At 39.0% G+C, this 24,100-nt stretch overlaps 1 protein-coding gene across 8 annotated transcripts in view; it reads right to left on the bottom strand.

Annotated features, from left to right (window-relative positions):
* The window catches only part of Mctp1 (multiple C2 and transmembrane domain containing 1), a 499,895-nt gene that overhangs the window by 57,974 nt on the left and 417,821 nt on the right, over positions 1-24,100 (bottom strand). For all 8 annotated transcript variants that reach the window (XM_033767611.1, XM_019209437.2, XM_019209438.2 and 5 more), the window contains one exon: positions 8,202-8,255. In XM_033767611.1, the coding sequence (XP_033623502.1) occupies positions 8,202-8,255 (54 nt within the window). The remainder of the gene's footprint in view (positions 1-8,201; positions 8,256-24,100) is intronic.

The raw sequence follows: 24,100 nt of genomic DNA, 5'->3' as shown, positions 1-24,100 counted from the left end.
TTTTTTTTTTAAGCAGAGGAAATACAACTATCAGAAGAATCCAACTGGAGGGAGTTCCATTCATAGTTTGCTTCACCGATGGATATTCTTGCTAGATTATGTAGGAATATCTTCTTATTTCAATTCTCTTAGCTCACCTACCATTCTAGAAGGGCATGTTGGAGCAGATATCTACCCCGCTATTTCAAGGCCGGAGATGTGCTTTTGCTAAACACAAAGCTAAACAAGGACGACAAAGGCTATCAATTTTTCTTTACAGGTAGAAATCCACCCAAAGCGAGGCTCACAGGATGACTCTTTGAAAGCTAAATCTGCCTCCAGTGATCGTAAATAGAACCATGAATATTTAATCCGTCTTAAAAATGACGCATTAATGATGCAGACTTTTCAAAAGATAAACCATGGACATAACACAAATGAGTCCAACAAGGATTGTGAAGAATTACAGACATTTTAATTTTTTAAACTGTCTAATAAAGCCACAGCACCTCCCCTTTTATTTGTTTCAATGTTCTTTTGGCAAATAAATGTTTCCAGCTCTTATTGCCATGAATCAGAACAGCCATGGTCAAAGGCTGTCAAGAGTAACAAGTCTGTTGAGGTTATCAAAAGTCACCCCATGAGACTGGAACCAAACATCAGCCTTTTTGTAGAAACTTACTTTTGAATATAATTTAATATTGTTTTCACTTGAAAATTTGCATCTCTCAAGTGCTTGAAGAGATAGGCATTAGTGTCAAGAGGAAGGTGGCTGAGCAATAGAGATCTGGTTATAAAGCTATTTCATCTTGTCTATAATTCCTTTTCCATGGCAAAAAAAAAAAAAATGACATGCAAAAGTTTTTGGTTGTGTATGTTCTTCTGGGGAGAAAGTCTATACCTTTAAGACTTTCAAGAGATTTATTATCTAAATATGGCTAATAATTGCTCTGGAGTGTTGCAGGGTGAAACATTTTAAGGAATGGAAGATACATCGTGTGGAAGGAAGTGAAAAACAAAATCAACCATTACTTTCTGGTCCATTCAGCAGTTCATAAAACAGGCTCTTAAACAGGAAAGTACAGAACTGTCTTGAGATGGGCAGTAATTCATCCTCCTTTCTGGATAAGCTTTTCTTAAATAAAAATTAAGCCAATTTGACTGAAAGTATGTGCTTTCTTAGACATTATTTTTAAGTTTCCATACTGAATGAGGAACTGTGTAGCTATATTTATGTAGAAGAATAAGACCAAGTTAATAAAGAAAAATAAAGAGCTCACATCCAGTTCTTTAAAATGTAGTATTTTTGGGGAAGTATAAAAAATGCAATAGCAAAGTACCTGTAATAGTTTACTACTGCTGCTGTACCAAATTATCATAAACCTAGTGGCATAACATAAATTTATTATCTTGAGGTTCTGTAGTTCAGAAGTCCAAAGTAAGTGTCACTGGGCTAAAATCCAGCTATGCGCAGGGCTGGATTTCTTTCCAGAGACTCCAGCGAAGAATCCTTTTCCTGGCCCTTTCTGCCTTCTAGAGACTGCTCACATTTTCTTGGCTTGTGGCCTTCTTTTTCCATCTAAAGAGCTACACCAAGCAGTGTCTCTCTCCCATCCCCCTGCCTGCTTATGCTTTATTGATGCTGCAGTGCTCAGACCTTGCTCATCTACTTCCCTGTGGGTAAGAGCTTCTCCTTCTTCACTATTTCTCAGTTCCCTGAGCCCTCTTGTGCTTATCCAGTCTTTTGGGCAGGCATGTGCTTTCTTTGGCTGCAGACTCAAGGACTTGTACTTCTTGCCTCTGTGAAACATTCTGAGGTCCTCCTAGGCTGGTTAATGACAGAACAAAGGTGATGGATTGCTGACAGATTAACCACTGGAGGACTTGGAGCCCATGCCACCCGTCACTGGGCAACATGCAGCTGGGACAGCTCAACATTCTGGTAGTTCAGCTGTTCCAGCAGCTCTTCCTTCTTGCTGCAAATGTCCTGAGCCCCGATCTTGGCTACATAGGCACAAGTTTCTGATCTTTGCTATTTTTAAGTACACCAGCGATTATATTGGACCCATGCAAATAACCCAGAATAATCTTTCTATTTTAAGCTGATTAATATCTTTATCCGATCTGCTACCTCAAGTCCTCTTTGCCTGGAGAGTGACATATTCATGGGTTCCAGGAATTAGAATATGAAAAGCGTTCGTCTTACTCCACCTACCACACACAACCTCTTAGCAGAGGAGGTAAAACCTGGGTATGCAGGAAAGTAAGAAATGGATACCTAGAAGAAACAGCCCTTTTCTGGAAAGGAAGGTGCATTTTCTTATTGTACTACCTACATACGGGAAGAGCATGCTGAGGTGATTCCTTATTTTTGCAGAGCTGGGGATGGAAACCAAAGCCCTGTACATTCCGGGCAAGCTCTCCATCACTAACTACACACCCAGCCTCTTGTTCCTTCCTTTTAAAGCAAGGTGGTTTAACTAGACTATTTCTTGGATATCCTCCAGTTTTAATGTCACTACAATTCTCAATAAAGTAGGGAGCATTTCTATGGACTTGAGGTAGGAAGCTATCGGGCCACTATGTTTAAGTATCAAAAGGTCCCCCAAAGAGGAATGGATGTTTCCTTACTCTTTATTACTTTAATTCTTGTTTGCTTTTCTTTCAGAAGGAGAAGAGGGTAATGAAATAGCCTATCAGGCCATCTGCCTGTCCAATCATATTTGGCCCAGATCAAAATAAAATAAGCAAGTGGGGTATATTTTACTATGATTTATTTTACTTAAAAATACACAGGGTATGCTGTGTATGTCTTATATGTGATGTTCCTATGATCTTTGAAAGGAGATGTCTAGGCAGATAGGCTTTCCTTTTTTACTGTAGGATAGATGGGGCACAGCCTAACAATAGACACATCCAAGGAACACAAAGATTGTTCCCCTTTTTACTCTAGATCATGGCTAGGCCTGCATGCTTGTAGTAGGCAGAATTATTAGATGGTGTTAGGGTTTGGATCTGTAATGTCCTTCAAAGATCATGGGTTGAAGGCTTGGTCCCCACAGCCATAATGTTCAGATGGGGCTTTGGGGAAGTGACTGACTCATGAAGGCTTCTGACCTCAGTCAAGCCATTGGAAGGTTCATAGCTAATGGCGTTATGAGGAGGTAGGGCCAACATGAAGTAGGCCACTTCCTGTCAGGGTGGTATGTCCTATAAGGGTCGGTCTTCCAAACCCCTTTTCTTCTTTTTGTTTTTCTCTCTGTTTCTTAGCTGCCACGAGAGAGCAGCTCTCTCCACCATGATATTCTGCAGTGGCACAGGCCCAGAAATAATGGAGCCATGTGACCATGGATTGAAACCTTGGAAACCGTGAGCCAGAATACACCCTTGCTCCTTTAAGTCATTATTTCAAGTACTTTGTCACAGTGATGAAAAATTGAACACAAGTGTCAAGATTTCCCCTTCCTAGTCTATATATTATGTATAATCCCTGTGGTGGTGGGTTTAATAATATGATTAGTCACTCCTATAATTAGGTTAGTGTTTCATGGACAATTACCTTTCAGCAAGGGGGATTATCTTTGGTGGGTCTTGCCTAAACAGCTGAGCCCTTAAACATGGCTAGCCTATTACTGAAAAAAGGAGATTTTAGGTATGGGAGAGTTTCACCCCAAGAGAGATTCTGCACTAATGATTTAAAGATGGAGGGGCCATGGAAAGTGGCCACTAGAAATAGAAAGCCAGCTAGAAAGTAAGGGCTTTAGTCTTCCAAGTACAAGCTGAATTCTACTAACAACTCGATGAGCTTGGAAGTGGATTCTTTTCTGCAGCTTCCAGATGAGAACTCAGCCTCACTGGAACTTTGAGGCTGAGACACCTACTAGAGAACCCAGGTGGCTGATCTGTTCTTCTGACCAACTGAACTGAGAGCTTAAAAAATCAGTGTTGCTTTCCACTTCCAAGTTCGTAGCAATCTGTTATGCCTCAGTAGAAAATGAAGAAACTAATACAATGACATGCCAATTAAATGTGACTTAGAATTTTCTAAAAATGAAATCTTCCTTTCCTTTTCTAAAGCCTCAAGCTATTTCCTCACCTTGCAGTTACTAAATGCAATTGGGAACATGTGATTTTTGTCAGATTAAAATTTCTTCCTATCACAGAATTACCCCACCCTCAGTTGATTAAAGATATAGAAGCATATGGATTTGTGGTACATTACATACATTTTTGGGCTGGAGAATCAAACCAGAAGACACAGACTTCAAAAACTAAAGCAAATGATCTGTATATTTTGAAGTAACCCAGATATGTTTCACTCCTTGCATCTAGTTATCTTCAAACACAGTAACCTTGACATAATGGTTGAAGAAAAAGGAGAAGCAATGTAAGTATAAATGCCTGAGCATGTTACTATCTTTTATCAATAAACATTACTAGAATGCCATGCATTTGAATTCATGCTTTTCCTGAGGGAAACCTGCATTCTGCCTTCTGCTTCCTGCCAGTGCAGCTGGATCTGATTACAAGGGTAGGGTGTGCCACGGGAAGCGGGCCTAAACTTTCGAAGCTACAAAAGGCAGGCTGCTCTTCATTAATTAGATGGTGAGATTATGCAGACCAACCACTGAATTATTATCTGTAACATGGTGAAAAACACTATTATGTGGCTTGTTGATAATCCACCTACATGCTTTAGGTAAGCCTTATTTGCTTAGCTATTCCATCAGCCACAAGGCAGGGTTTGGTGTCAAGGCAAAAATCTGATCATGTTGTGACTTTGTGGTTGGTGGTGGAGGGAATGCTCTGCAACAAAAGGAACTGAGAGTCCTGTGTGATGTCTTTCTAGCATTTAACTCAGAAAAAAAGGTCATCTCCAGCATAGCTTAATACAGTGCTACTACATAATGCAGACAAGTGAAAATATTAACAAGTCAATGATTCATAACGAAGACTCACTATTTAAAAACCATATTTTCTGCCTCTAAAAGCCATGGAATTAGATTAAGAGAGAGACCACCTAATTTTAGATTTAAGCAAATGTGTACAATGAATTTTAGAATGAAGAACAAGTCTGTGGTCACAAAAACCTCACCTGAATAATGATGAACTCTTTTAATAAAAAGGAAGAACTCAAGAAAAGAAAATTTAAAAGACTATAATCTAGACAAACTTTAAAATTAAAGACTCCAGGTAAATCATGACTTAGCTTTAACCAACATTAACCAAAATTTTCCAAGGTGCTAAATTCAGCTCTAAAGAAAAGCTCTTACAAAGCTATTATACGACGTAATTATCATCCTTATCTGCTTCTACCTGTGTCATTGCTATGTATATAATTATGCTGAGGGAAAACACTCCAAGCTCAAATGAAATAAAGGGTTTCAGTTTATGCCCACACGGACCTTGTCAAGTAGCCAATGACTTGGCCTTTCATTGTGAGTGACTAATATCAATGCTGGCTCTAAAGAAAGACACATTTCATAATCGCCCAACAATCTGCTAAGTGAAAACATATGGATGGGCTTACGCAAAGCCTGCCAGGGGTCTTTGCTGAATGGAAAACAGGTGCTCTCATTCTGTGCCATGTAATACCCCATTTACCCCCAAGTCCAAAGGTTATAGGACTAATAGCTGCCTTGTGGTAATCAGGGAAAGCCAAGACACTAGCCCTGGTGAAACATCTGGGACATATTTTACATACTTGCGACACATGCTTCAGGTTCAATTAAAGTGAGGCTTTGGCACATTTATTAATCTTTTTTACTTTTATCCTATAAGAGGACCCACTGACCTGACCCCACTATTATACCATATGAGAAAACAGAGAAATAATGAGAGGTAGAGGTCAGTACCTGCTCGTATGGCAAAAAACACATTTGTTTTCTCATGAAATTCCATTACGCATGACTCTATACACAAACTTTAAAGACAGGAACCAATGAATTTTTTAAAGGAGGAAATTCCCCTTCTCCCATTTGGACACACTGATAGCCAAGGCTTACTACAGTCACTGCTGTGAGTCAGTCCAGACGGAAGCTGGTAAATGGAAGCTTGCAGGAACCTTTCATATTTCCACATCTTATAGTAAAAACTTTACATTTCAAGATGTCCACTGTTAGATTCTCTCTTCTATTAGGCAAGAACTTAAAAGTCTGTCTGTCATAAATTACTACATTGGAGACTCTTTGTTCCAATATCATTTTTTAGGCTATCAACTGTGTTATGAGCAAAAAAAGAATCTTGCAAATAACTCAAGTAAAAGGGTTAGAGTTATGAAAAAATCAGCTTATAATCATTTCACATGGGAAACACACTGTCAGCATCCCATACAGAATACGGTTGCATTCACACAGCAGTTTAAGCACTCACTTTCAATCAACTTTGGTAACTAGATCTGAAAATGTGTTAGACCCAGGGTGTCAGTTTCAGGCAACCAAACACTAGATTACAATAGATGCTACTCTGGAGATTTGGTGGTGTTTTCACCCTGGCACGTTCCACTTGACATCTATGTTTTGGTGAGCCACTGAACCAGGTGTGTTTATTCGTGTCCCGTACCCCAAATCTCTCCACAAAAACGTGACCATTAAAAGGGGAAAGTAGAGGTATAGAATATCAACAAACGGGTAAAAAGAAAACACGGGCTGACTTCGAGCAGGGGCACTGAAGTACTAGACTTTGCTGAGGGCTTCCATTTATTAACATTTCTGGGGAAACGCCTGCTACCAGAATGGATCTTTATGGTGGCTTTAATAATAAAGCAGCAACAAGCAAGGGAAAATGGCCATAAATGGATGGCTGCTCAGTGTTTATCAGCAGAGAAATGATGATTCAGAGCTGGCATGTGGAGTTAAAATACAAGCTCTCTACAGCTCTACCACTGACCTTAACAATAAATCATATCATTTATTGCCAGAAGTGTATGCTCATGTTATTTAACATTAAAAAACAAGCACATATGTGTTTTTTGCACGAAGGAAATTTTGTTAGTGTATGTTTGATAATGTCGCTAATGACTAAATGATATACAGGAGAAAAATTTCACATAAAAGCTCCATCAATTTAAAAATGTTTGAGATAGCATTAGAAAGGAGAGAAGGGAGAGAAAGTGTGTTTTTCCATTTTCTGTCAAGCGCTGAGTATTAGGGAAAAATCATTTGTGAGGTTACTTAATCACTGTGAATTTTTCTGACATTTCTAATGCTTGCTTCCAACACAACACTGGGATATAACTGTACATCTGTACTGGAATCAAAGGTCAAGGGCATAAATTAAAACACTGATTTTCTCCTTTCTTCAAAAAATCTCCTTGCTTTACTATAACAGAAGTCGGACAGATTTTTGTGAAGGTCAAATTCTGATTTCATATGCAAACAATATGCAGATAATTCATGATATGGTCGTCCCTGTCGCCTACTTCACCTTAGGACTTTGTAGTCTTTAGGTCTAAAGCAGCCAGAGACCACAATATAATAGTATCACCATCCTTCTTGCTATTCTTCCAAACCCAGCTAATTGTGGCAGTGGTGGAAAAGTTGCTCTTATTCCTTCCTTTAGTTGTCCCCTCTCCCCAGAAGACAACCAATTCAAGCAGTCCTAGAAACCAGCTGTTATCTACTGCGGTCACCAAGCCCAAGGCAACCAGCAGTGGAGAAAGGAGTGTGACTGAATGGACTTCGGAGCCCTTCCCAACCTAGGCAAAGGCACTGAGCACCGGGGCTGTTTAACTGTCTTCCTGTGCTCTGGACACACATGTATTCTTCTGCTGAGCAATTCTTCGAAAATTGCAGATGACAATATCCAGGTTCAACTTGTGCAAGCTGCTGTTTTTTCACACCCCTCTTCCCCCTAAGCATAAACCGATTTGTAATACTCAAGATAGGACAAATTTTTGCCCTTCAAAAGCAGTTGTCACTGCCATTATCTTCACGAGACCTATCAAGTTCCAGACAAGCTGGATTTTTTTCTTTCTTCCTTTTTTTTTTTTTTTTCTTTCCTGGCAGAAAAATATTTGACCCAGCTCTGGACCAAAGCAAACAGGATTTATAACCCTCTCTCTCCCTCTTTGCAACATGCAGTGGCATTGTTAGGATGATAAACAGCACTGTCCAATTTCCTGGACTCAAACACTTCAACTTCTTTTTTAACTGCCTGTGAAAACAGTGTCATGCCCACATGTCCCCATCCCCAGGTACCCCAGTGCCGGGAAGGGTAATTACCTTGTCATCTTTGTCATCTCCTTCTTCCTCGTCCTCTAGCATGTCCTCCACTACCTGCAGACAGAAACAGAAGTGGTGTTTGTGCTCTTTAAAGGAGAGAATTGTGTTCTGTCACTTTGAACCTTTCCGAAAGGAAAACTTTATTAGCATTTGAAACACAATGCACTGGACGAAAGTGTTTGTTCTAGAGATGGAGATTAGGAAAATGCTCTGCTTCTAATTGATTGAAACCAGGGAACCAAAGCCCCTGGTGGTGGTGGTGGTGGTGGTGGTGGTGGGGAATCCTATTCATGTGAAATGTTTTCTGACAAAGAATTCAAAGTATGCGCAAGGTAAACTAACATTAATTTGTGGAATGATTTACATCAGGAAACCTCCCTCCTACCTATTCTGCTGACTATGTTAATCAGTTCCTTTAAATTCAGAGCTAGGTAACCAGGCATGAAGCAGCTCTGCTATTTCTAATTTACGTTTCACCAAACTCTAAGGTGAAAAAAAACTCTCTGGTAATTGATTCATGCTGGTGGTCTATGGCGTAAAACCAGAGATATCTTATGTAGCTCACTTTTAATTCTTATCTATGGAGTCATTTTTTGACTATCTCTATTATGTTTTGATTTTGTGGCTTGCCTTAAACTCTCATTTTGATTCTCTATAATTTTATTCAAGGATTATTTTATAAACTCGGATATTAAAACAAAATTAGAGATGTATTCTACAACAAATGTGTATAAAGTATAGGTGTAACCCATGTAGGTAGATACATGTGTATTTTTTCAATGGCTCTTAGTTCACCTACCTCAGTAGAATGGAATAGTCATTTTACATTTGAAAATAATTTCCCTTTGTCTTGATCAAAATATAAATGTGGGCATTAAGGATCAGACTTCATTTCAGCTGGGTTTTTGAATAGTTTCACACACATGCATAAATACACATGCATTCCTTGAAAACCAAAAATATAAAAACCTCTGAGATGAGGGGGTTGTTATTCAGGGGAGTCCCAACTTATTGTACTTATGACATTTTACATAATTTCTAAATTCTTATGGTGTTTTTTTCTAATGCAGTCTGAATATAACTAGAATCATGGTTATCAAATATTTTAAAACCTCTCTCTAAGCTCATAACTTTAGAAAATAGAGACACGAAACCCTTCTTTCATGTGATTTTTCAATACCCACAGGAATAGCCTGAGTGAAAACTTCAATAACCAAGGCTGTATTATGCAAGGGGTTGTATAAACTGAGGCAATATGTCTCAGTTATTTCTAATATTTTTGTGGAATATTTCAAAAGTATTAAGTGACTTAAAAGACTATCTGAAACTTTATCACCCAATATATAATCCAAAGCATCTGAAAAATCTGCAAAATTGTCTCTAATTTAATGTACAATTCATTTATCTATTAAAGCATAGGATTCTGTAGTCTTTCACTTGGACATGAAGCATTTTGGAATAATTACAGCAGTACAACATGCTGTCTCTAACGTATGCTGAGAGCTCACACTAATTTGGGAACATACAAAGCAATTCAACCTCAAAGAGAATGATGAACTCTTGATATTCTCTCTAACTATATTCAGCCACCCCATAAGCATTTAGTATTGACCCTCTTGTTCAAGGCACACAGAACTAGGTGATATGGGAATACAAAAATAAATAACACATAGATATAAGTGGGGACTATCAGACAAGCCTCCATATTGACTTTTAATTTTCTCGCATTTGCAGTATTCACATCACAAATATGATGACGATATATATAATCCAGGTGACAGGTGCCAGGCTCTTCCAAATTGGGCCTTTTGCAATGGAGGCATAAAAAGTGGGAGCAGCCACAATGCTTCCATACATCAGGCTGCATCAAGAGAATTCACCTGACCCTCATAACATTAAAAACAAATATATTTTTGTACCTGTAATATGATTACCTTTAAAATTTTAAATTTAAATGAACTAATTCTTTTTTGCTAAAAGTATCCACGTAGAGTCACATGAAATATGTCAGGGAGAATGAAATGAACACTGTATTTTTACTGTTGTGATCAAACTCCAGTAATACTGTGGTTAGTTATCACTAGAAGTGATCCGATACCTCATCTCTGTAGTACTCACTACTCACAGTGAAGGCTCACTGCAGGCAGAATGGTACAGAATTGTGCCTACACTAGAAGGTACATCAGGGGTGTTCAAGAAATACGTTTTATTGAGCGAATACATGCATATATTATCAGTGCTTCTTCGAAACACTCACTGGTAAACCATCTATCCTTTATTTTATAGGCTGGGCTTTGTTCTCTGGGAGAGACATCTCATCCATGATGTGGATTAACAAAGTAACATATTCCAAATGCTTCCAAATATTTGTCCAGAAATATCTGAATACTTAATCTTTATTTGAAGGCATGGGGATTCTCCACTCTCTTTCCTGTTCATCTTTAAAAATTCAAAGCCTCTAGCTTCATGTACACATGGTTCGAATCAGCTGTGACTCTTACACTCAAGTATGACTCAAAGAAGTCTACAGAATTAGGCTATTTGCAGAACCCAAACTTCTTACCCTGCACAAGTGAGTAATTGGCTATGCACAATTGCTCCACAAATGTGCAGACAGAACCACCCAATACAGCCATTCGCTTTTCCATTTGGCAGAAAAGTGTTGTGTTAGTGAGGGCCTTTGTGTTGTGTTTTAGCACTCTAGTGAGAGCTTTTCCCTCCTCCAGTGCCTTTTTAATGTTACATCATAAACATCTATAAGTGAGGATTTATACTACAGATGGCTTCCTATTGATGCCTTTAAGCCACTTCAGAATGGTTCCCCTATTACATTTTGTTCAGGTGAAGCTTCAGATGCCTTGGAAAATGGAGATGCTAAAAGTGCCTGTCCCACCGGGCTGGCTCGGTTGGATGAGATCACGTAAGTACAGAGCCCAGCACAGTTCCTGTCCCAAAGTAAGTTTTCAAAATCATCAGTTATAAATACAAATAAAATACCCATGCAATATTTTCAACATGAATTCTTGGAAATTAAATTCTATCATTTTCTGTCCTGGGCAAAATATCCTGTGTTCTTAAGGCCATAAAATTTCAATTCATTCTTTCATTGACGCTGAGCAACACATGTAGGGGTGCAGGTAGAGGTGTGGATAAAGATTCCACATTAAGACAGTGCTTTCACTTGTAATCTTTCTGCTTTAATGGTCCAGTGAAATGGTCGGCTGAGAGGGCAAGAATGTTGCAGAAGCTGAGCTGAGTTTTGACACATAAGCTCCAGCCAAATGCAATGAATATAGAAACTGCAAACTGAGCTTTTAAAAACAAACTACGTATCACTGAAGTGCATTTCATGACTACACAAAATTGCAACTCTTCCCAGAGAACTCAAGTAACACCTGCTATTTAAAAAGAGTGCTGGAGTTTAACACTTAAATAAGGAAAATAAATAAAACACAGGAGTCCTTCTCTTAAATTCCAGCTCTTTCCTCTTCGAATAAAGCCAAATAACCACGACATAGTTTTGTTTCGAAGTCTGATTGCCCAAACGTTTGTCAGCACTAATTTAATAACACACACACACACACACACACACGTAGGATTTCCTTCAGGGGAATAAAAACATGAAAAGACTGACGAAAAAAATGAATGTGTTAGAAAAGATACATTTACAAAGTTGGGGTTTTTTCTTCTTTTTTTCTTAAGGGAGAATATCTCAGCTCGGCTCTGGAATTCTCTTTCCAAATTAGGCTTTCTGATACCTTGCTTGAAACCAAGTAGTATTAATCAAACAAAGGAAGGGCACCAGGGAAATCAGAAAGATGTAATGCAAGCAGTTAAAAGTGACATGACCTTCTGTAATGTCGCTCGTCACAGACTTATATGCCACACACTGCAGGAAGGTCTTGAAAGAAACTGATTCTTGGTATTATTCCTTGAATGTAATACTAATAAAGATGACATTTCAAAAAACACACATAGACAGCCCCAAATGCACTGTGTGCCAGCTATATTACAGCCAAAGGATAAGCTGATAACATTATTTTAAAAGCATAATATTTCTTCTTCCATATTCAATATTTGCTGAACATGTCATTAACATATAAAAGACAAAACATGGCCATACATTTTAAAACACCATTTTCAAAATGGGGAAAACTTGCATCTACAGAACTTATGTATCTTGTGATAGTTGTGGGAGGTTCTTTCACTATTATAAGACTTAATTGTAACCTAACACAACCAAATACTTTGTGATCTAAGATACAAAAAAAATGATAATAATGATGGTAATTTGAATAAAACTATGACAACAAAGAATTATTCTAGCAGACAAAGATGTATATGGGAGATGAACAGAAGGAGTCAAGGAAAAGAAGGTCAACACAGTGGAAAAATAAGAAAAAGAAGATTCAGGTAAATGTCACTGTAAAAAATCATCACAGTACAGTGGATATTAATTATTGCTTTTTAATACTAAGTCAGGGTGCATGTCTAAACCCAACATTACAGGAGGGAGTCAAGAAGTACTTGAACAATTCTTAAAACACCTTGTGTTCTGATTTTCCCCAGAATAATGTCTTCCACTTATTTGAATTCCTTTAAGCAAAAAAGAACCAAAAGAATCTTGGTTACGTTAACCTTGTTAAATACTGAGTAATGTGAAGCCAAGGCTGACAGAAACTGATTTCTTTTGTATGTTTACTTTTTTTCCTTGAAAATAATCTTTGAATTAAATGGGTGTTTTTCTATGCTCAGAATGAATAGTTGCACAATTCAAATTGCTTTGCTCAAACACGGTCTATAAAAAAGCAGCACATTTAAATTAAAGAAGAAATCACTGCTGTCCAGATGTGCAATGTTAAAATATTAAAGGAAGAAAATAGTCACAAAAGAAGTTTCATATTTAATTTTATATTTATAGAGCATCCAAATGTGTACAGATGCTTATGTTTTTATACATCACAAACTAAATACCTACTTCCACCCCAGAGATATGAAAGAATTAGGGGAGAGTGGCATTCTTCAACACATGCTGGAGTTTATTTAGATCCTCGTGTCTACCTAAACCAGGAAGAGCGTGTATTTTTGGCAGTGGATTTATTGTACATATAAGTACCATGTGAAGTTATAACGTGGAATGTCTATGAATTGGGACGATGCCTATAACCATATAAGTGAATTTGGCAGATTTTTTTTTTTTTTTTTTTTTTTTGGTACCAGGGATCAAACTCGGGACCTTGCACTTGCCAGGTGGGCAGTGGAACCACTGAGCTAAATCCCCGGCCCATGTGACAATGGATTGCTTAAAAGTGAAGAGGATGGGCTGAGGAGTTTTGTGGTCAGTAAGATTATAGGTGTGCGTGTGCAGGCATTTCACAAGATACCTGCTTCTTACATGGTTTCTGAGAGGAAACTTCTCTGAAATGAACAGCACAATTAAACTGCACATATAATGTATATTTGTAAGGATAATAAGACTCATAAATATGTCTCGAATATACTGAATCACCCAGTATATTTCAAAAGCAAGTGTATGTACGATGGCTGCTTAGTTTGATTCATGCTATTAAGCATTTGACCTTGAAGTATTTCAGCTACAGTAGTCATCAAGATAACGGAACCACTAGATGCAATAGTAATTAGTGTGATAGGCTTGCCAGTGAGGCTGAATATATTGCAATACAAAAGAAGGCCGACTAAAAAGAAAAGCATTAGTACTTATTGCTAAAAGACTTCCTGGTTTTTACAGAGACACTCAAATACAATTATTTCTTCTTACAGAATGCATTTCCTTGGCTCATTCTGGGAAGTGCCATGTTGTAATTTAGTCTGATTCTTCATAAGAAATGTGGCTTTAATGTGGCTATCAGATGACTTTTGATTCATGCCACTGATTATAGCTCGGATTCTACATCATCAACAGCATGCTTATTTGCAGTATAATATGCTTTGCTATAAGGTGCCAGGACACTAAATTTACTTTGTATGTAACCTTTGATTTCTGTAAGTGCCGGCTTAATACACAGGAAAAACCCTTTCATTAAGAAATGCTAAATAATAACTAATATAAATTCTGTAATCAGCATAAGCATCCTAAATGAATTTCTTTTCATATTTCCTTCTCAGTATTTTTAAATGTTCTTCTTATGCTTACACAAAGCACTGTGAATGGAATTCTAGTGTTTATTTGAACTATGTCTCCATCTAAAGGCGTTACAATGTATTTCTTCCTCGTTGGAAAATTCTAATCTTGGTGTCTTTAGAATATTGCATATTAATTCAGTTGACCAGGGAAAAACTGGTCAACTATTAACCTACAGCATATTTTAAAAACAATGTTTTCTTAAAGTTATAATATTTGTCAGGTAAGAAATATATAAAAAGCAAAAATTTTGAGTTGTTGGATGTGCTTTACAAGTAACATTAAAAGATAACCCAGTCTCACCGCTAAGGTATCTTACAAAATTTAATGTTTTCAAAGCAAGGTATTTTTGTTCATTAGTGAACAGTTTAAATAAAAAGAAAATGATTTCCTGAGCTTCTATGTTGAAAGACAAATCTCCATCCCAGAATCTCAACTTTGTAACAAAAAGGGAATGACGGGCTGGGGATTTAGATCAGCAGTTCGGTGGCCTGCCTTGCAAGTGCAAGGATCCGAGTTCAATCCCCAGTACCAAAAAAAAAAAAAAAGAAAAAAAAAAAAAGAAAATGAGCAATTTTAAAGGTTTCCAACTCTGAAAACAACCTTAGAAACTACTATTTTTTTAAGCAGTCTGAAGAAAGGTCAGCATTACTTAACACATTTTCTGCAACCCAGGAAAAGTGAGCTGTATGGCCTTTTGAAGAGTGCATGTCCTTCTAGCGCTTAGAAATGTCCCTTGCCGGACACCAGCCCACCTGATGCCTCTGGGAGCATTAAAGCTTCAGTAGGTCAGAAGTTGTTTTCTTCAAGCAAATGCACAGTTTAGCATATGTATTATAGGTAAACACTGCATGTTTGGAATACTGGGGATCTTTAAAGAATTTGAAAAGAAAACATTTGTCTTGGAGATTAGCATTAGCAGGTTTTTAGACCACACTGGCCTGTTAGGTTTGGTTCACTTTTATGAAAATCCACAATAACTATTTTAAGTTGTATGTCAGGGTTCTTAAAGGGGTGAGTAGAATGAATGTGATTTGCCTTAATTCGAGTTTTTTCCCCCCTTTTTCCACATAGAATGTTTTGAGGACTGAGAACTTTATGTCATAAAATTTAACGCGAAACATGGAGCATATTTGAAATATATACATTAAAAATTCAGTCAGAAGACTTCAGTTCTTTGCATATATCTTTTTTCTCTAAGTCATGAAAAAAAAATTTTTTTAAATCTTTTTTCTTCACAAAAGCAAGCCCTAGTGGGTTTGGACCTACATTTGGGCCGGAAAGAAGGTCTGCGGTGGACGGTGAATTGTGGAAGGAAAGCGTGGACAAAAAGGATGTTCAGAGCTGTTACATCGTGAGCTGCCCGCCATGTAACAGGATTCTCTCAGTAGTCTCACAAAAGCCTGCCTGGTCCACTTATCATTTCTGCTTTATGTAGTGTACTGTATGATTGCTAAATTAGAGCATAATGCATTTATAATATTTATAGTACCAACATTTAGTTAAATAACCTTTATGTAAGATTTATGTTGATTTTTTTATTTCTCATTTAATGGCAAATTATGAAGAGCATGTTTCATAAAGATAATTCTCCATTTAAATTCATCAGTCCATTAAATATTAAAATTATGTTTCTGATGCAATCGAGAACAAATTTGTCCAGCTTCAGTGATTATTTGCACTCATAAAAATTAGGCTTGATTAATAAAATTTAAATGCTTGATTAAGTTGACATTTTCATGTTCCTTTCTGATTTATTAAAATGAGTCCCTGTCTCCAGGCCTGGTATGCTACTGTGGATTTACCTTTCCCTCCTTCTTACTCAGTGTGTCCAGAGTGAGGCTGTTAGGAAGGAGCATTATCGCTTCCAGACTCAATGATGGTTTAGTGAAATGCCCTGTTTTTTGCTCATGATGCTGCCTGTCTTTGTCTCCAAGCATCTTTCCTGGTGGAGATGTGCTTATAATAATCCAAAAAAAAGCTTCTTTCACCTATCTGTGGATCTAATCAGCAAAATGACATTAATGCTATTTCTATAAAATTCCGTTTCTAAGCAGCTTTAATCTGTTGAAGATTGCTTTTATTCACATTTCTTCATATGCTCTTGTTTATGAATAAAAATAATAGATCTGCATTTCTGTGGGCCTTCCATATACAGAGCAAGGGGATTATTGGCACAGGAAACCCTACTGTGGCAATACCACTATCTTTGTCTACAAGGCTAAAAACTAAGAAGAATGGCTAATGGCTGTCACAAAATCACTCTGTTCAGTAGGAGTTAGAAGGCAAATCTTTAAGAGAGGAGGTGACTTATATAAGGCCTAAACACCCATGATGTGCACAGTGGCTAAATTTGTTTTAGACATCGTGTTTGGTCTTTATTGAGCACTAGCTATGTGCTTAACAGACTCTTAAGTCCTTAGATGACCTTAGGAAGATGACTATTATTCCCATTGCACTGGTGAGGAAACAGGCTCAGAGGGAAATAAATAAATTAGTGTAGTTAACAACTAGAAGGTTTGGAATTTAATCTCATGTCTTTTTCATTTCAAAATGTGGGATTTTAACCTTTACTATCTGGAAAGGTGCAATGGTAATATCTATGTTGAGGTTTTTTTTTGTTGTTTTGTTTTGTTTTTGCTATTAGGCATGGGAGTATAACTCAATTGAGGATTTTATATAGATGAATTGGCTGTCTTTTTCTTAAACAATGCGACCAAAACAGTTAATTTTATATTAAGTAACAGTGTGCAATAACAATTTCCTTTTTCTTGTATTGTGAAAGAAATTCAGTAACAAATGACAAGCAATACCTTCAAAAGTATCTAGTCTGGTCCCTGAAGTGTACTGTTCCAGGTCTATATACAGGATGGTGAAAAGGCCTCATGTTCTGTGTTCTTAATAAGCGTATCTCATGCAATGCTTAAAAAATACATACAGAACTCTTAGGGCTACAGGACTCCTAATAACAGTTCCAATTTGTAAACATTTTCTACAAGCAGATAAAGACATACAAGGTGTGATTAAAAAATACAATGAATTTTTAAATCTTTTAAAAAAATTACAGTGAGAGTCAAGGATTTAGCTCAGTGGTGCCACCGCCTGCCACGCAAGCACAAGGTCATGAGTTCGATCCCTGGTACCAAAATAAATAAATGATAAAATTAAATTATAGCAAGACACGTTGTCATTAATCCTTATTGCTTCAAACACACTTATCCCATCTTTCTCGCCACTTCCTGAAGTTTTGGAAGTCCTCTCTCATGAGTGTCTTTAATTGCATTGTCGTTGCAGCCTCAATGTCCAGAATCAATTAAAACATCTTCCTTTCATGATCATTTGGCCCAGAATCTCATGGTGCCAGATTTGGTGAATAAGGTTAATTAAGACACATTATAGTATTTCTGTTTTACACAAATTTGCCTTAGATGTTTTTAATCCATTCGGGACATCAAAGCCAACACGGCAATGCAACGCAAGACATTCACAGAAGAGGACTCACAGGACTGCTTCGGAGAGTGGCAGGGACAATGACATAAGTGAGAGGGGCAGGCTGGGAGGTTAGTGGCAGTGCGTTTTGCTACTATAATAATTAAAAAATGTAAACATTTACTGCAGTTTTCAACTGCGGCCCATATCATTTGGTTTCTACTTTTACTGTTAATGTGGATGAGAGCTGACGCCCACTAATTAAAGGAGACGTTGATTTTAGCTCATAGTCTGTGGTCAGCTGGCTCCAGTGCAGAACTGCATGGCAGAGGGGTGTGGCAGAGGAAGGATGTGGCGTGGCACAGAGGAAGCAGAGAGTAAGGAAGGAGCCAGAAAGGGAGATATAACCTTCCTGGTCACCCCCCCAGTGGCCCTCTCTTCCACCAGGCCCCACCTCCTAATAGCAAGGTAGCCTTGAGCCCCTATAATCCGATCACCATCCAAAGATCCTGCCTATGACTGCACAAAGCCTTGGATGCCATCTAGATACAAACCATAATATTCTGCCCAAATCTGTCTTAGCCCCTTTCTAGTCACTGCAGTAGGATTCTGCAATTTCTCGTCACCTTTCTGAACCAGAGAAACCAAGTCTTCACAGAGGCCTGAAACCTCTGCCAAGATCATTCACCATACAACGCTAGAGATTGGCAATGTAAGCTAGTCCTGGATCAGGAGTTAGCAGATCCTACAGCAGCTGCAGGGGTTGGTTCTTCACCCTGCCCCCTCACCACGATGTTGGTAGTAGTCTGGCTGTCTACCGGAAGGACATCAAAATCATTTAGAAATGAATGAACAGGAGGCCACTAGAAGTAGATGGAAAAACACATCTTCCTCGAGACCAAAGTTGCAATCGTTCCTTTGTTCTCTTCTCCTAAGTCTCCTCAATAAAGACAGTGTCAAACTCAAGGTTTGGAATGGGCAGAACAGAGGGGACCCAACCACTTGGCTGACACTTGGATACCCTGCAGAACCATCCTGATGGTGAGTCACTGGACCTTGGGAGGCTCTGAGGAACTTTTGGGGAGTTGGTGTTTCAATGACTGGGGTCCCAGGGACTAACTGAGGCTAAGGGGAAATCGGCCATTTATGTCAGCAACAACTTCAGGTTTCTTTCAAAGTTCCCAAGACAATTCCTTGAGTGGAAAAGAAGGTTAGTTTCAGGGAAGAAACCCTGTACAAACTAGCAGAATGTCTTTTCCTCATTCTATTCTAGGAATCTGTGGAGACCCCAAGAAAGTGGGAAGATTTCAGTCTGCTGGCAGGCAGCTAAGATATGGCAGTAACCACACATACCTTTTAAGGCAGCTACCATGAACTTCAAGTCTATCTTCTGTCTTAATAGATCTAAAGCAAAAATTGTGCCTTTCATTGAGCTGATCTTCAGAAAATTGACTTTTAAGAATAGAAGTGTTTTTCTTTCTCTCTATGAACCTACATGTCACGTACAGTAACATGCATCTTCTGCTATCCTACAATTTTATCATTCCTATTCTAAGTGTTGCTGCAGTTTGAGAATAAAGTAAAAGGATAGCCTATGCACCCAAGAAGTATTAAAGGTAAACATGAAGTTACTGGGTGAAAAGGGACAGAGAGAAGAGCAAGTGAGAATTGTAGCAAGAGATATGTAGCTCTCCACTTTTTTGTATATGCAGCACACACACATTCTGATTTGTCTTTTCGTGCACATTCTGCATAGCATATGTATACACTTTAATCACTGCACTTATCATATTCAGGTATTTGACTAGTCCCCCTCAAATCCCGAACACTGTCTTAAACAACAGCACTGTTACTGCCTATAAATATTCAATAATTATTTTCTTGACTGGAAATGATGGTTCATGGGAAGTAGACAGTTTTTGATTTGGAAAGAAAGATCAGACTAAAATATTTATTCACTCAAATAGTTTTTGAACAAAAATGATGTCGCTATGTTTGAGATATCTTGCTCTGGGTTGGGATTAGATACACAAATAGGAGATACAATCTCAGTAATTGTAAACGAGCAAGGGAGACCCACAGAGAGCCAATTACTGCAGTCACTTTGCAAATGAAGTGAGAGTGTTGCGCCTTTTATTAATATGATTTCTAATTTGGTTTTGAAATCTCCCTCAAAATTGGCCAGAAGCCATGATATCCAGTTGCTAGGAGAGCTCTGCTGGGAGAAAGATGGGTGTCGGGCATAGATGTGATACAGATGTGTGGGAGGATGAGGTATGTCAGTCAGGTGAGACACCACGATAAAGCAAATCAAATGCATGAAACAAAATAAATCTCTTGCTTATCAGTCCCAGAGAAGTGAGGGGAACCAAAGGCGGACTGAGGAACCTCTGGAGGCATCGGGAGTGGAGGCCATGAAGTCATGGCACTGTCTTGATTGGACTCCACGAGCGTTATCCATGCTGGTGATAACCATTACATTTATTGTGGTCAGCAGCTGTTTGGAGTGTACTGGGTTTTGGGTTAGCGGGATAAGAAACAAGTGGGCTATGGTGGTGAGCAGCCACAGGAGAGATTGTAACTAGTCAAAAGTCTTGGGGCACTGGTGGGTTTCAAATAACTTAGGTCTAAAAGTGGATGTGTAAGCAGTAACTATTAGACACGTTTATGAGAGAGTGTGGTAAGGGTACCGGGAGGGGCAGGCTCAGTTAATCTCTTGAGTGTACATTGGTGAGGGCTGGGGCAAGGGGCAAGAGGGGCGAGCAGTGATGGCCCTCCGGAAAGAACGACAGCGAGTGCTTACCCAGGCGCAGACACAAAAATGTTAAAGCTTTAACAGGTGGCATTAGCAGTAGCTGCCGAAACCTTCAAAATGCATAATTTGGAACCCCAAGTTCTTCCAGGACTTTGCAAATGAAATACTCAAAGTTTGTTTAGGAATCTTTTTATAGTATGATTTAAGATGGCAAAAAATCTGAAGAAAGCATTTCTTTAAAAATGCTTAAGAAAGAAAAAAAAATAACACTATTCACACAACGAAATCTATGCAGCCATTAAAAATTGTGTAGTAGGTTTTCCAGTTTCATGAGAGATAGTCTCAGGTATGCTGAGGAATAGAATGGATTCAATGTTATCTTTTCTTTAAAAAAATATGTTTCACATGCAAAAAATAAATGTGCATTTGTAAAAGTACTTTAAGAAAAGAGGAGAAGGTGTGTAACGCATTTGGGAAACTACAGATGCACTCTCCTCTCATGCCCTTGCTGCATCCGGCGCCCTGCAACTCCGGCTTCCTCTCCAGAGGCCATGGCGCCATCACCTGTCCAAGCTCCTCTTTTCCCTAGGGAAGAAGGCCCCACTTCCAGCCCCTCTCTCAGCAATGGGGCCTAAACCCTGGTGGCTGGACTGTTTCCTGCTTATTGCAGCAATCAGGGTTCCTCACAATACTGAATGTGGGAGAGGTAGAGAGGAGCCACAGAGCTACCCGGCTGAGGTGCCCTGGGAAGACTCTGGCCCTTGGCAGGATGACAGCTTCCTTCCTTCCTTCCCTCCTTCATCCCTTTCTACCTATGCCATGGAGACCGAGGGCTACCTTCCCCGGGCCTGTGAAGTGGGTCTGTGAAAAGAGGCAGAGAACACAGGTCTGGGATGAGCTGGAACCATATTCTGGTACAGCTATGTGGTGTGAGCCTTTGCAAGTGGCATAAGCTCTCTGTGCCTGGGTTTCCTCCTCACCCAAGTAGGGGGCCATTTTCTGTATAATGAGATAACAAAAGAGCATGGGCATGTTCTGGTTCATCATTTGTGATTCTCCCCACTTTGGCCTAATACTCCTTCCTTTTGCTCAAGGAATGTTGCACATTCCCAAACAAACAGAAACAAATAGGCAAATGGAAAAGCCAACAACCAAAACCACACAAACAGTCCTGGTGGGATAAGGAGGAGATAGAACGTTCTGATGGGACCTGCTCACAAAGGGTCTTCTCTACTATGTCGGGAAGCAGCACAACAGTGCAAACAGAATTTTATTCTGAAGTGGTCACCTTCCTATAGGCCTAGGAAGGGATACAAGGTGCAAATGGGGTAAAGTGGGCAAATAAATAGAGGGCATCCAGTTAAAAACTAATTTCATTAGATTCACTCTTAGGAAAATGGATGCATATTGAGGATATACGCCTAAGTGAAATAAATAAGTCACACGTGTAAATACCGAATAGTTTCTCTGCTGTGAATAAACTATAATAGTACATAAGATCCTAATGACATAATGGACAATATAAAATAGGAAGAAAAGGGCTAAAGCTGTAGGGAAAGTGGGAAGGGTAGGGGAAAGGTAATAAGGGAAAAGAAAAAAATATGAGAAAATTAAAAAATGGAAATGAATTGTTTGTAAAACGGGGGAGGAGGGGGTGAAGGGAGGGCAGGGACAAGGGGGAAAAATGAGAACCAAGACCCGTCATGTAAAGGTGCAAGATCCCAATAATGGATGTAACTGTACTGTATACCTAAAAGGTACCAATAAACTCAATAAAAAAGTAATTTCAAATATGTAATGAGTACCCTTTAACATGAGATGTTCCCGCTATCTCAAATTCCACTTCAATCGGTCATCTGTGTTTTTATTTGTTAAAGTTGGCAGGCCTAGCTTAGGATGAATTCACTGGGCTTCAGAACTGGGATTTAAGGAAAATCTACAAAGTCAAAGTCCTGGTCATCTTCTGAGAAGGAGCGGATGGCAGCACGTGGAGCTTGAGATGAGCAGAGGAAATGTGGAAACCCTGTTGGTCTGTGTCCAGACGCTGATGAGTGGGGAGACCTCCCTGGAGTGAGTGACCGGCTAGCAGGCTAAGCATTGGTGGAGAGCTCTGAGAGGGGTTGATGGGGGGATAAACTTTTCTACCGACACCCATTTAGCTGTTGTTCTGCCTTCTTTGTGCTAGTGATTGTGTTGGGAAACCAAAGGCCTGGTCCTCCCAGAGCTTTGCAGGATGGTGACCTTCTGAAAAAATTGAGAATATTTCCGTTGAAATAAGCACAAGGAAGAAAAGAGTGATCATCTATTTTTAGATGTTTACAGGCTGTATGACTCAGGGCTGCTTCCGCGAAGAGCAATGAGTGTGTGGTCTTTTTTGGTTCTGAGATGCAGACACTTGGTTCTTGTCTGAACTGCTCTCAGTGAATGACAAAACACACATATCCTTATGGAAGTAGAGGAGGTTCTAACTGTGCATTTGGAGTCCTTTTGCTTAGAGAGTCATCTCCTCTCTCTGCTTGGCTTTGCAGCCTCTTTAGATCCTGTTGGGAATCATTCACTCATTCACTATTCCACATATTTAAGTATTCCAATGGGGACTGCTTTGGATCCCAGAACACTGGCTGAGAAACAATGAATGTGTCTCATTGACAGAGATTCAGAACAAACCCCAGATGCCTCTTTGGTGGACCTTCCTAATTTTTCTAGGTAAGTCCTTTGAGACCAACTGGATCGGACCCAACAAGATACAAGATGCAGTGTTATTCTGAAGGCAGAAACAAAAGGATGATTTATCATTTGGGGGAGTTATCGAAACATTGCAGTATTTACTAGAGTAGTTGAGCAAGGCAGGCTTTGTCTCAATTTGTGTCACAGTCATATCATGAGTCAGAATGATTTCATCGATCTGTCCCACTCCTCAGTCTTTTAATGCCACCATTGATTAGGCCACTGAGATTGTTGTGCAGGAGGCTTAACATGACAGTAAGAATGAATGTTTCTTTTAAAGAGTAATTAAAAAACCTGCATGAAGAATTTCTGTTACATAAAAAAAAAATTCAAAGACTTTCTTAGCTAACATGAAGGATTCTCATCATTGATTTACTCCTCTTGTGGTCACCTGGGTGAAAGGAAGTTTGTTCTCCAGGCCTTGAATGCTTTTGAAATGAATGGGAGCAGGACAGATCTCCTGCATCATTTCCTGAGAAGCCACTGGGTACCCTATTGGGAGGAATCTAGGGACATCTGTGATACTGTGTAAATCCCTGGACACTTAGGAAGTGGTTCTTTGGGGAAGACATGGCCAAGTTTTTAACTAGAAAAATATTCAGAGGCTCTGGAAAAGGACAGAGCTGGGCCCCCATCACATTTACTGTGTGGAGTTCATTATTTACCCTTTCATTTTTAATTTCTTCATTTGTAAAATGGGGACCACACCACTCAAAATCATTTACTTGATGTCGTTCCTATAAAGAATAAAGGACGTGGGTCAGGGATTTAGCTCAGTGGTACTACCACCTGCCGGGCAAGTGCAAGGTCCCGAAGTTCAATCCCTGGTACCAAAAAAAAAAAAAA

The sequence above is a fragment of the Fukomys damarensis genome, unplaced genomic scaffold, assembly GCF_012274545.1.
Source record: "Fukomys damarensis isolate Sample0158 unplaced genomic scaffold, DMR_v1.0_HiC HiC_scaffold_3, whole genome shotgun sequence".
Classification (NCBI taxonomy): domain Eukaryota; kingdom Metazoa; phylum Chordata; class Mammalia; order Rodentia; family Bathyergidae; genus Fukomys; species Fukomys damarensis.
The sequence above is the reverse complement of the archived record's forward strand: the minus strand, read 5'-3'. Positions and strand labels throughout refer to the sequence as shown.